Source organism: Passer montanus, unplaced genomic scaffold, assembly GCF_014805655.1.
Source record: "Passer montanus isolate IOZ18808 unplaced genomic scaffold, ASM1480565v1 scaffold5, whole genome shotgun sequence".
NCBI lineage: Eukaryota > Metazoa > Chordata > Aves > Passeriformes > Passeridae > Passer > Passer montanus.
The window spans coordinates 5,704,596-5,718,668 of NW_024369929.1; the positions used below are offsets into that span (position 1 = coordinate 5,704,596).

General features: G+C 36.4%; 1 protein-coding gene across 4 annotated transcripts in view; it reads left to right on the forward strand.

Moving 5' to 3' along the window:
* Window positions 1-14,073, forward strand: part of WDR72 (WD repeat domain 72) — a 102,699-nt gene that overhangs the window by 4,213 nt on the left and 84,413 nt on the right. For 2 of the 4 annotated variants that reach the window (XM_039723589.1, XM_039723590.1), the window contains exons 2-7: window positions 4,283-4,444; window positions 5,428-5,534; window positions 8,504-8,582; window positions 11,297-11,471; window positions 11,956-12,032; window positions 13,753-13,872. In XM_039723589.1, coding sequence (XP_039579523.1) covers window positions 4,292-4,444; window positions 5,428-5,534; window positions 8,504-8,582; window positions 11,297-11,471; window positions 11,956-12,032; window positions 13,753-13,872 — 711 coding nt within the window. In that variant the 5' untranslated portion in view covers window positions 4,283-4,291. Of the gene's footprint in view, window positions 1-4,282; window positions 4,445-5,427; window positions 5,535-8,503; window positions 8,583-11,296; window positions 11,472-11,955; window positions 12,033-13,752; window positions 13,873-14,073 lie in introns of those variants that run through there. The other 2 variants (XM_039723593.1, XM_039723591.1) reach the window with 2 other exon arrangements.

A 14,073-nucleotide genomic window follows, 5' to 3' on the forward strand; every position in this document is an offset into this window, starting at 1 on the left:
GTTTGTGTGGTTGGGGTGCGGTGGGGGGGGGGGGAACTCATTGAATCCAATGCAAACAGCCAAATTCTGTTATTATCTTAATATTTTCAGCACAGCAAATTTCTGCACAGTTTTGTTTTGTGCCTGGATTGATTGCCGGACATTTAACTGGGCTTTTAAGAAAGTGACCTTCTATTGACAGCTTGGAAGGTGTAGGAAACATGAAATGAGTTGGGCTATAAATTCAAAAATGTTTTTTGGCAGGTTAACTGTTACCTGTAAAGTGGTATTTTGTTGTAAGAAGTCTTTCTCCTTTTATAAATGAACTATACATTTGCATTTGGTAGGTTTTTTATGGGTTATAGTGATGAGAAAGAAATTTGTCGCAACCAACGTTTTTTAAGGTGAACTGTTTGAGATTAGGTCCCTGGGGAGAGTTTAGCTCCTCATTTTAAGGACCTCAGTGTATATATATTTATCAGAAGTGTTATTTCTGAATTCATTGAAAGATCAGGATATTTATTTTCTTTATCAGGAAGTGTCATTCTTACAACTGTAGCTAATAGTTTAACATCTTGAGGATGTGTAAAGCTTCCTTTTGGCTCTTGAGCGAGCACTGAAAATGCAAGGAACCAATAGGGAATGTGTGCTGCCATCTTCAGTGGGGCAAAACAGAACCCAGATTTCTCACTTCACACCACTGAGTGCATGGGTGTGCACACTCCTGAGACCTCAGCCACTCTGCCCTTCTAACCCTTTATGTTCCTAGGCCACTGGCTTTAATGTTATAATTTTTATTTTGAGAAAATAACAGCTCAGGGAAGGGGTGTGTGCCTGAGGTTAAGCAGTAATTATGTAGCAGTGATTGGAAAGTCTGAGTTGAGCCCAGTAGAGAAGCTAACAATTATTTCATTTTGTTTTAAGGTCAGTAGAGGAGTCAATGTCAAGATACACTTAGTATATATGGAGAAAATATGTGTTAAACTATGATGGCACTGATTCTTTGTGGTATAATCTGACCTCTTTCATTCTCATCAGTTCATGACCAGTCCTAGTCAAAAAAGCTGAGTGATGAGGAAAAGACCTTGCATAAATATGTGCTTAGTAAGGCATTCAAGGTCAGCCCTTCAGTTTTCTGGCCTCTTAAAGCTTTTGATTAGACTTTTAAATATCTCATGGCTCCTGTAGAATAAGAGATGTTGTACTCAGCTTTCCACATATCCTTAATACTACATAAATGGTCCAAGTTACTAAAGTAGTACAACCAAAGCCCTTAAGGCTGAGATTTTGGATGATTTTTCAAGTTAACAATGGTTTGTGGTGTGCTTTCGGTGTGAAAGGAACTAGAGACAGAATAGTAGAGATTGAACAAGTTAGTGTTGAGATGGGCTGGCATAGTTTTAACTAAAACCAGAGCTTTTCAGTAATGAGAGAGCACTCATTGGCAGTATGCTTATAAGGGCAGCACAAATAAGCTTATTAGGTTGTAAGCAGGGAGAAGTGGGCAGTAGGACTGAGAAACGTGATTTCTGGTTGAATTATGGGTTAATGCTGCAAATCAGACATGCTTGAGTGGGCAGAGCTGGAGGAATTTGACACGTGCTGATAAGCTACATGCAGCTCTGATATGCCTTGGGCAATATTTGACTTTGTGAAAACAGCTTTTACCTTTTTAAAAGGAACAGTCTGATAAATATCTGTTGATTTTATTTCAAAGAGTTTGCTTTAGGTGCCATCAGTATCACTAAATTTTGGTAAAGTATTGTCAAAATGTGTCCATGTGGATATGCTGTATTTCTAATGAAGTCATGCTACACTAAGAAGCAAAGATTTCATTCAAACTGCTTGTGCATAAAAATATCTTAATTCAAAAAACCAAGAAGCAAGTGGATTAAAAAGTTAAGGACTGTATTAATGCAAAAATTAATATACCTTCTGCTTTCCTTCTCTTGGGCTTCAGTCATAATGTAAAGGAAAGCATACAAAATATTCCTGTAGCATTTCAGTCTAAATTAATTCTCTTATAGCAAGTGTTTTGTCAGTAGCACTAATTTTTTATTCATGTTACTCATGAGTACCTAAACAGTCTGCAGATAAATCATCTCCACATTAGCAAATTCTACCAGCTTGTTTTCTTTTTAACATCTGTTGATTTGTGTTGTCTCAACTCACTTGCTCATCACTTGCTCAGCAGTAGGTCTTTGGCTAAGAATATTGAGCTTGATTCTATGTTCCCCTTATAAGAAAATATAATTTATGACTTAATATTCAATATTCACTGCAGTACAAACCTGAATTGTGCTTCCTTGTGTTGTTTTACACTAATTGAACACTCCCATGGTACAAGTATAAAAGACTACATGATCTGCAAGCAAATGCATTTTAAAGATGCAGAATTTGGCTCCTCAAACTCTTTTGGCAGCCATCCCTTTATAAGCTCTATGAAAATGGCAACCTTTTTTTAGCTTACCTGATAAGTAAAAACGTGTCATTAAGGATTGTCCAGAACAGCTTTTATTTCAGAGCACAAACTGCAAGATAAAAGGATTTCAGTGTTCACCAGTAACTTCATATGACTGGAGATTTAAAAGAAAAAGTTTTAGAAAAGTCAGATTCTAATGCTGAGGACAATAAAATGTCTCAGTATTTTTATATATCCACAAGGAGCTTTTATATGAAATTAAGTGGGATTTAGCCTAATGAACTCATGACCTCAATTTTTTCTTAGATTCTTCTTCCTCTGCCCTCAGCATTCTGTCAAGGTTATATGGCAGGACCTCAATAGTCTGCCATACCAGTCTTTTCAGCCTTTTTCTCAGTAGCTGAGCCCTTTATCTCATTTTCTTGTCAGGAAGCAAGACCATTCCTTTAGTTCTGTATCACTTTAGGCTTTTAGTAATAGTCATGGAGATACCTCTTGTCCGTGTCCCTGCTTTCAACTGCTGTTGTGCTGAGTTAGTTTCCTTAAGCATAACTTAAAAGGCTGCTTCTGTGCTCCATTTCTGTCCTGGGGTCTTCTCTGAATTATCACAGGAACTGCTCTTCATGTCACTTCTCATGATTCCTGTGTTACTTCCTTTGACTCACTGTTACTGGCTATCATTCATTTTGTTCTGCCCACTTCCTGTCTTGCCTCAGAAAAGTTCAGCTTTACTGTCATGTTTTTTGACTGAGTTCTTCCAGTTGCATTACTGTATCTTCTTTCATTTGGAACCTCTTTCCTAAAGATGTACAAAGGGTTCTGGTGTCTCTTCTTTGTCCAGGACAAATTGGACCACACCTTCACACAAAGGTGAATTTTGCTTAGTGGCTGCAAAGTGGTTGCTCTGAAATATGTCTTCAATCATATTATTGCTGTCTGGATTAAAAGAAAGATGACACAGGTGACATACAGTACTTTTGAAAAGAAAAATTAAAATGTTTATGTAAGAGACTATAGATAATGGTGAATCTGAAACAGCTTAAAATCTGTCCCCTCTTGTTCACTGACACTTGAGAATAACATGTTGACATATACAAACAATTTTGACATTGTTCAATCTGTTGTCAATCTGTCTATTGCCCAGCTGGTAGGAGTCAAAACTACTCTCAGCCAGATGGACAACCCCATTAATTTTTTTTTTTCAGTAGGGACAAATCTGTTAGATAATTTTTTTTTGGCAAGGGACTCATGTCTTGAGCAATAAAGTCTATTAATTCTCTGTTTCCCAGCTTGCAACTCTGCTGCCACCTTACTTCTTGTTCCTGTCTCTAGGATGTGCCACAGAATGGTTGGGTATGTAGTTAGGTATATAGCTTTGCCATCTTGGGCCTCATTTTCCTCTTCCTCCCTGACCCACCACCACTTCTCTCCTTTTGGCCATATTATCTTTCTCTTGTCTTACCCTTCTAAAAATCACAGAGTCCTTATTGACACCCTGCCCTTGTGCCACCTCTGCTCCAGCAGCTGGCTCCTGCTGTTGCCAATGAGCAGCGCTGCTGGTTGGAGGGTACAGGGGAAGTGTAGTGTATTCCACCAGCCACATTTGGGGAGAGCAATGTGAGCCCATCAGAGCTAAGCCAGGTTGTGTGGGGCAGCACAAAACTCTTGTTGCTGATGATTCAGTATTCTGATAGTACTGGTCCCTGAAATTGTTAGTGATGTTGGCAGCAGCAAGAAAATGTTTCAATACCTTATCAGTGTCTTACAGCAATGTTTTATGGCTTCCCTTTCCAGATGTTGATTACATTCCCCCCTTTTTTTAGGTGATTTTTTTCTTATGTTTAATCCTACGTAGGATCATCATGACTTGTTTGTTTTCAGGTGTTGACCATGAAGCCATCAGTACCAGCTGTGGCCGTGTGGGGGAGAACAGCTCCCTCTCACAGCATCACTGCTGTGATGATCACAGATGACCAGCAGACCATAGTTACAGGGAGCCAAGAAGGACAAATATGTCTCTGGGATCTTTCATCAGACTTACAGGTTTGTGTCCACTGTGCTACTTTTGCCAAATAGACTGGAGTTTTATCTTTTAGTATTGACAATAGGATTATCCAGACTTAGAGTTATTTAGAGGAATTTTTAAAGGTAGTGTGATATTTGTTATAGGAAACTCATGAAGCAGGAAGTGAAATGCCTATATAAGCAACCTGTTATTTGCAGAATTTGGAGAATTTTTCATAGATTAGCATGCCCAGTAGATTTGAGGCTGTGCTCTGAGCAATGGCAGCAAGTAACTATATACAATTAGCAGGATTCGTATCTTGTGAAGGGTTTTTTCTATTGTAAATCAATTGCTGAGCAGGACCTGTAGTTTAAAGGAAAAGTATTTATAAAACCAAATCTGTCTGCCAAGATGGGAGCAGCAAGATGAAACTTATTTTTGATGCAAATTGCTTTATTTCATATTTATTTTCCTCAGAATGGAGCACAGTCAAAACAGTTCCTGGTTTTTTATTCTGTGTTTCTAGAACTATGTTTCTATTCTTTCTTTTTATATTTAGGTGCCCCATTTATTCTCAAACACAGTCTGAAAGTTTGCACTTTTATGAGTCTACCTTTTCCAATTAAGACCTTTGCATGCAGTCATAATCAGGTTATTTAAACATGTGGTATGAAACACATGCTTAAGAGCTTTGGTTTATCAGTTTCTACTTTACTGTGCCACTTTTTGTGCTTTCTGTAGAGTGAAGGCTAGAGATGTCCTGCACATTGCCTGTTTTATCACATTTGATGTTCTGTACATTCTTCAGAAGATGAATGCAGTGAATACTAAAACTTAGCTTTATGCAAGCTGCATAAAAGTTCTTCCATGTCTTTCTGCATTCCAGAAATATGATGGGAGCATATAAGAATATGAAGCAGGTTGACAATTATATAGGTCTACAAGTAATATTTTCTTGGTTTTAGATATCCTTAGTTTATACAGAAATTGTTTGAGATAAATCATTGTATTATTCTCCTAGATTTCATCTAAAGAAATTCTGTTTGGCCATACTGCTTCTGTAACTTGTTTGGCAAAAGCAAGAGAGTTTGAGAAACAGCCATACGTAGTAAGTGCTACTGAAAATGGGTAGGTAACTGAATATTTAATAATTAATTTTTTAAATCATTAAATGTGTGTCAAGTGTAGGTCAGATTATGCATTTGCAGAAATCTTTCAGTCTGCTTCCATGATATTAAAATGATAGTAGCTACTTAGGATAGTGACTACGTTGTTAATATTCAACGGTCCAACTAAGAGCTTGTCCCATGGACAACAGAAAGGTTTGGCAGATTCACATATCCATTTAGTAGACAGAAAAAAGGAATTATTAAAGGGGTTGACTAGACCCTATTCAAGAAGAAATTAATGGTTTATTGGGGGACATCAGCAATTTAACAGCAGTTGAATATCATGGTGTTTGTTTCTTCCTGAGCTCAGACTTGAGAACTGAACCAGTAAAAGAAGCTAATATCCGCTTATATGGTTTATGGTTCCTCAGTCAGTTTGTATAGAAACAGAATAGGCATGAATTAAAGGCATATGTGCTCCTTTTCTGTATTTAAATCTGATGTGCTGTTTTGGAGAATATCCTTTCAGAGGACCCTGATCTTGCAGCTTTTCTGCTATGTGTGTGTTATGACATAGCCTGTCACTTGAGTCAAACTACTTCATGCATTTCTGCTAGGTTACACTTAAGAACCTTTGATAACATTTTCAGCTGGGGTTTGAAGACCTATTTGGATTTCATCTGTTGAAAACACTTAGGGCTAGCTGCTTACTTCCTTAAGGGCTTTCTTAAGCAATTTTGTCTCACTGCTTAATTATATTCCCTGGTTTTTTTGGGTTCGTAGTTTCTAATTAACAGGACAGCGCTGTTAAAATGGCTTTCCATGAAGACTAGCTGTCAATTATCCTTCAAGCTGTACCTTCCAGCACCTTAAGGCTACTGGTTTCTCCCTGTGTAGTTTATTTATTCTTTCTGGCTGCTAAGATCCCTGGCTGTTTCTCTCGTTCAATCATGAGTATACTACAAAGGGATAACCTGCAGAAAATACTATTTCAGGCTTCTTAATCTTGAAAGATTAAACAACCTCACTGGACAGGCAGTGGTAAATGTTACTGTTTATGTGCAGAGAGGGTGAGAAACCTACAACCAGTTTTGTATTGCCCTTCTATAGTTCTATTCAAGGGTTCTGAGAAGAAGCTGCTTTTCTTCCCAGTTCTGAAGTTCTGTTAGTGCAATACTGCTTCCAGATCATACTGGGAGCAAAGACACAGTACTTAAAAAAAAAAAAAAAACTGGGATGGAAAGTGTTAAGAAACAAATCAGGATATTGCTGTAGATATAACATACAGGCATGCTCACATCCTAAAGATTGTAGCTCTGAAGGGATCATTACACTTGTTTGGAATGTGTATAGGTAGGATTGAATTGTCTTCTGGCCCCTTTAAATGTTCACTTTTATCAAATTACTGCTGACTTCCCATCTGTATGACATAAGTGCAAAGCATCCATCACTGATCTCTGTAAGGTTGCAACATGAAGGTGAGGTAATTACAAATAGGAATCCTTGTTTTCAGGAGGTGGAGGGTTTGCCAAAATGCATTTTCTGGCTTGTGGATAATTCACTTTTGCCATTTTCAAGCTTCCATCTTCTTGTAGTGAGGATGGAAGTCTTACGTAAGATGATTCTATGATAAGCTTCCCTGTTCCACTCCAGATTAGTTTCAGAGTTTCTATAACTGGCTAATCCCAGAAGAACATGCATTGAACATTATTTTTTGTACGTCTAATATGAAAGTTTATAAAGGACTCTCTAATGATTCATGAGTTCTCACTGATGTCCTGAGTGACAAACCTGTCCTACAGCACATGCTGTATGGAATGTGTGATATGGCTCACTCCTTATTAGTACACACAGTAAATTGAACACATCATCCAAAAGCTGAAGTTACATTCTGAGATTCTGGTCTCATTTGTGCATGCTTCTAGGTATGTATCTGTCACAGTAATGTAGCTAAAGGAGTAAAGTTCTGATATAAACAAGGAGAAAATCATTGCTCTGGATGGTTTCACAAACAGTATAAAGCTTTCACTTTATTTCTGACGTTGGATCTACCAACTTTGATGCTGCTATTTCTCAGCTAAAAAATATTAAGAAATAATGCTTTGATTTTAGCATCAAATGTGAAAGTAGGTAGGTTAAAATGCAAATCACTAAGTAGTATTTCTTATATGATAAAATGCTGTCCCCAATGTATTCTTTAAGTCTTGATACAGAAAATTTCTTACAATGTAATGTGAGAAATAATGAAATTAATGTTTTGGTTCTGGAAGTAATGTTTGTTTTTTAAATAAAATCTAAAAGCATGAAATTTTAACATTCATTTGCTGAGCTATAATAGCTCATACAGCCTCATTTACAACATTTAATTTGATTGTCTCTTGTAATCCAGTCCCACTGCGTGTTAAATAATGTGTAGATAAGGAATGTGTGCCGAAGTCTCTCTCAAACAACCTTAAATGTGTCCAAGTGTAGCTGTAGTGTTGCACAGGTACTCAGGTGGTTGTGTATTGAAAGTGGATTTTGAGAACAGCCTCATGATGGCACTGTTTCTTCTTAACAAACCTTGTTCCTCTCAAGAATTGAAGTCTGATGTGGGAGAAGATGTATGATGCTTTTCGAAACGTGTGGTTTAAGTTCAGTGAAATGAATCATTTTCAGGAGGATGTAGTTCCAGTGACAGATAGTTACAGTGACATGTTGACGAGCTGTAATGGCAGTATACCTACAATTTGTTGAAGACCAGAGTTGTCTTAAAGTCAGGTTGGTTGCAAGGCAGCAGGGTGTAATTACCAAAACAAAAAGAAACAGACACTGTATGTCATCCCCTGCTAATGACTACATTTTCTTACCCAGCAATCTGTAACAAAAAGCTTTATAAATGACCAGACTACACTTAAATACAGCACTAAAGAAAAACTTGGTGGCACAAAATTATTCCAGCCAATTGAGTGGAAATGACAGAGAATAATATGAAGTTATCTTTGGCAGGGAGATGTGTGTTTGGAATGTCACTAGTGGACAGTGCATTGAGAACGCAAAGCTTCCTTATAGGCATACAGCAATCCATGTAAGTATAGCAGCTTTTCATGGGGTCTCTGTTCATTGCAAGAGTTTTCCTTTATTAACTTGATATTTTTCAGAAACAGTTTTAAATGTATAGCTTGCAACGTAGGAAAAAGACCCTGTCACAAAATAAGGGTTTTTCAGGTTTTTTTTCTTCTCAGAAAAGAATTGAGACTTTTACGTTCCTCTGCATTCCTTAATCAAATCAGACTGATTACTTTTAAGCTGCAAATATTTGAAGTGCAATATTGATTAACTTACTGTTTGTGCATCAGGTAGCCAAGTGAAATGGTCTTAATCTTTGCTCTTGTCTTGTTAAAATTGCATGGACGCTTCAAGTTTGATATTGGCTTTTTCATGACATTTTAAAAGTACGAGTAATCTGGCCAAACACTGTGAGACCATCTGCTGAAAGACTTATTTTTAAGCTTTTTAATGGTTTTGGTGCTGAACTCCTGACCTCAAAAGAGTTCACCCCATTTTCAAAAATACATGTTCCTTTATTGCAGAACTTTGGGACAAATCCCTTATTTTCAGAGAATTTCAATATCGCTTCAGATAATTTAGTGTGTCTGGTTGTTTACTGTATCCAGGTAAAATAAGTATCTAGATTTTGGAGTGTTGGGAGTGTTTGAAATGTACGTGAGTGAGATTTGAGGGGCCCAGTGTCTATGGGTTTGATTCTGGGACATGGCTTATTTCTGGATATGTTAGTAGAGGAGAAGCTCAGGGTTCCTGTGTTAGTTAAAATGCTGGTCTTCTTCAGTGAGGAAGTCTAAGCTGGAATTAAGGCTCCAAATGATGGATATCCAAGCCTTCATGTAACTCCAAAGCACAGCCAATTTGGAATCCAAAATTTTTAACACTTCCAGAAGAAAATGTTTTTCCTGACACATCTTTGGTTGATATGAGGAGTTAAAATACAGTTGTTAATTGTAAAGGGAAGAGGAAAAAGCTTGGATATATTGCCAACAAAAATTATGGAAGATTAATTTGTTAATTTTTTTTCTACATCTATGTATGTGTATAAAAACTGTATAAATTAAGAATTATTCTACACTTTTATTTGTGCATGTGCTTAAAGTGTTCATATTCCTTAAATGGATTTATGTACACAAACAAAACAATACTTATATTGCTCCTAAAATTATAATTTGACCTGCTATGTTCTAGTGCTTAATTAGATTTTAATAGATGAAGTTACAGACAAGTTCTGCAGGGAAGTAGGCAAATCTGGCCTAGCTGATTAGCTGACAATCTGTACATTTTTTGTGGAGATCAGAGAGAATATTCACTCTTACCCTCCAAGCAGGTGTAGCAAATACTTGTAGAAAATAGGTAGTTCCTCTCTATTAGAAATGAGCTAAACTGAATTGTGGCTAATAATTATGTTTGTTTAATAACTTGGGCAAGATAGTTGAAGGAAAATAGGAACATCTAACAGGAAAGCTTTCCTAGGACAAGTAGGTGTTTCTGGGAGGGGAAACTATTCTTAAAATGCAGCCTTCAGATAACCATAATAAATTGTTTTTCTGTGTGTTTTGTTGTAGATTTTTTCCTTGTTCCACGGGGAATGGTTGCTTGTGCTGTAGTTAATGTTTGGTTTTAATTGAACTACTAACCTATCTGCTCTAGTAGGTTCCTTTTGTTCAGTGTAGATCATTTAGCTATGAATGGCAGATGTCAAGTAGTACAAACTGAATATTTGAAATGAAATTCAACTCCAGGGTCAACACTTAAACATTTGTGGCTCTTAACCAGTGTGGAATTTTCTCAGAGGAATTACTGACTATAAATATCCTCTATTTCAAGCCTAATTTAATGGTAACAGTAATTGTAAAGTCTAAGCATTTCTGCCTATGTTTATTCATAATATCTGTAGTACTATTTATCTTATTTCCAATTATTTTTACTACACAGTTCAGTTAGTTTACTGAAAAACAATTATTATACAACCAAAACTGTACAGAAAAATTTATAGATGAGGTGCCGTTTTTTGGGTTGTCTGATATTTTTGTCTGATTATTGTTCCCTTTAAGGTTAGTGATAAATGTAAATCTGCTTTGAGGTGGCTGCTTATGCATTTATAGAAATTGGCTACAATTACAGCTAGACATGTAATGCAGTTGTCCTTGCACATATAAAACACCTAGCAAAAAAAAAAATCCTCACAGTCACTCTGTTCCTTTGCCTTGTGTCTGTTGGTTTTTTCCCTGTTGTAATTGCTGAGAAAAAAATCTTCTGAACACTAGGGTGTTTAATGTTAGAATGAAGAATATCTTATGGAGCAGCAATCCTTCCTGGAAAGTAATCAGTAATTAATTATGAAAAATTTAATTACAAATATTCTGCATGTTCACCCGATTTTTCCTTTTCATACAACTCTTGATGACAGGAGCTTTATGAAAGGTTTGGAGGGGCCTCTCACAGAAACAAGTCCCAAACTCCTTAGCAATTTATAGGGAAAATTAACAAGTGACTTTGTTCCAAAAATTACAAAAATCCTAATATTTGGGAAGGACAGATGCTGCTTCCAGTCTGAAACACCTTTTACTAAGCTGTGTGTCCTGCTAGTGTCATTAGTAATATTGGGTATGGTTTTACATATGCCTTAGATTTTTTTAGTAATGCTACAAGTGTTGATTATGACATGTTCAGTGTGAAAATCTTCATGCCATTTGTGTATCTGTGCTGACTCTCTGCTTTCCACTTGGACAGTATTACCATTGCTCATTCCGAATGACAGGTGAAGGCTGGCTTCTTTGTTGTGGAGAATATCAAGATGTTCTTATTATTGATGCTAAAACTTTGGATGTTCTTCACACTTTATCATCATCTCAGTCTTCTGATTGGATAAATTGTATGTGTATTGTACACTCTGCAAGAATTCAAGGTACATATTTTACATGTATTTATGTAGGTAAATTAAATTGTGATAAAATATTTATGCATTGATGGTATGTTCCTACTTGATTTAATATCAAATCATTTCACAGCGTTGATATGTAGATGATGTTAATGTTTTATTGATAGCACAAGGGAGTTTTAAGGCTCCTGTTTTATTTAATATGTTTATAGAGAAAAAACTACCTATACTGGCTGTAAAGAGCTCAGTTCTTGGATTGAAATATAAATAAGTTTTGTAATATCAGATAAATTAAAGGCACAATACTACAGTTCTGTGCCTTCTGTTAATACATTATTCACTGCTTGCTTTCATGTTTTGTATTTCTGTATATCATTTACTTTTATTTTTTGGTGTAAAACTGATATTTCATCTAAGCAGTGTCCTGCAGAATCCTTGTTTTAGTGCTGAATAGATAGGGACTGTTTGAACTCAGCTTCAAGTTGACTATTTGACTGTTAACTTTTTGCAGAAGACTCTTTAGTTGCAGTGTCTGTAGCTGGAGTTCTCAAAGTATGGGACCTGTCCTCATCTCTGAATAGCATTCAGGTCAGTGTTAACATGAATGTTTTCAAGTAAAGGCTACATTGAAGCAGAATATGAATAAATGTACATCTTCTGGATGTATATTAAATAGAGTTTATTACTTATGTTATAAAATTCTGAAAACACCTCTGCGTAGCATTATTTAAAATTGGGCCATTGAACAGCTCTTGCCTTGACAACTGTATTACTTTTTGGCCAGGCTTCTTGTCTTTTCATATTCCAGGATGCTTAAGTTGCAATGCTTTCCTGCCATCCTGATAATGTCTTTGAACCCCTTCACTGTCCTTTAAACTCAAAGCTCTTCAATATTGGCCTTTGTACTCCCTCTTCACCCTTGTTACTCTCTTCAAAAAGGTCCTTTGGATTTTGTTTTCCTCAGTCTGCTTTTCACAATGCTGTCTTTACTTGGAAAAGACTCTTGCTGTGTCAAGTGTCCTATTTTTCTACCTTCAAACTCACTCGTTTCGGGTTAATATTCTCAGCAGCTGTCACCTTCCATGAACAAGTGTTAGAATTGGGATGCAATTTTTGTGTTTTATTTATACTCTAAAAGCTACATTCACAAAGGGACTTCAACAGTGAGACAGAAATGGCAAAATATCAACAGACTTCTCTGAATGTTGGTAACTCACCCCTGCCTGGCTGGACAAACCAGGGTGTGGGCAGCAATGCTTGTTCTTGGGAAGAATCAGTCTCCTGAGGAGAGTCTGTCAAGTTTGGTACCATCCTGGTGTTTTTGATTTATCTGTGGTGTTTTGGGGTGGGTGCATCTTTTCAACATTCCTAGAGCAAACCCTACTACTGTGTTTTAAAAATTCTGAGGGTTCTAACAACTGATTACAGATGTCGGAGGACCATATGGTGTGGTGCAGTCTTTTTACTGCCTGGGGGCACCTTTTGTGGAGGGACTGCTGCAGAGTTCATAACAATCCAGCTAAATTCTAAAGAGCAGTATTTTAATAAATATTGTTGGATCTACTTGGAATTAACTGAAGCTGCAAGATGTTGTAAGAAAATGGCTTTCAGTTTTATAGCCATGATTCAAGCACATATAGCCCTTCTCTGAGAGGTTTTGAGACTGTTGGTATCTTAAACAGATAACATCAATTTAAAGTGATTTAATTAATAATTAATAAATATAATTCCAATAGAATAATTTTTAGTGTGATGACTTTAATATGCCTGATACTACACAAAAAGTGTGAAAATACATACATTGTTTTTAACGGTACATTTAGCAATACAAAGCTAAGAAAACTAATTACTTTTACACTACCTTTAAAGGTGTTAAGAGCAAACAAGACACCAGCATCTCAAACTGTCCTGCTTGCAACAAGAATGAGTGGGAAAATAAAATATTCATCAGCTTTTCTGAATCTGATGCTCTGTTTTATAGGTGTTATAGGTATTTTTTCACTGAAGAATGCCTGGCAGATACTCTTTACAGTGGTATCTATTCATGGCCTGCCTTTGGTCCTTCTCCACCTTCATTATCATTTCTTTAAGTGAGATCACAGTCTGAGCCATACTGAACATTTATATTCTTCTGTTTACATGTTAGTTGTGTACCTGTTGCCTTTCTATTGTTAATTAAGAATTATACATTGCTTTGAATTTTGAAAGTCTATTAATAGAAAGTTATTTTCAGTGTGTTGTTTCTATCCTAAAAGCTCAGATATCTGAAACAAATTTTATAGCCTTTTTTCCACTCTGTGCTGTAAAGGAGAAACAAAGTGTGTGCGAGAAGGAATCAAAATCTCTGGACTGTGTAAACTGTCAAGCAGTAAGATTTTGTACTTACACGGAAAGGCTCCTTCTTGTTGTGTCCTCCATGTGCTGGCAGGTACATTATTGAGAATTACACTTCCTTTTTAATGTTGGTAATTTTGAAAAGCAAATATGATTTTTACATGCAGATACTTGTTTATCTCCTTAGTTTAAAGAAAGCATTCACAAATTCTCAGATATGATTATGCCTGCAACACTACTTGGCTTAACTGTGTGAAAGAGATGAAGCTTTTATTTTTTATGAATGTATTTCCTC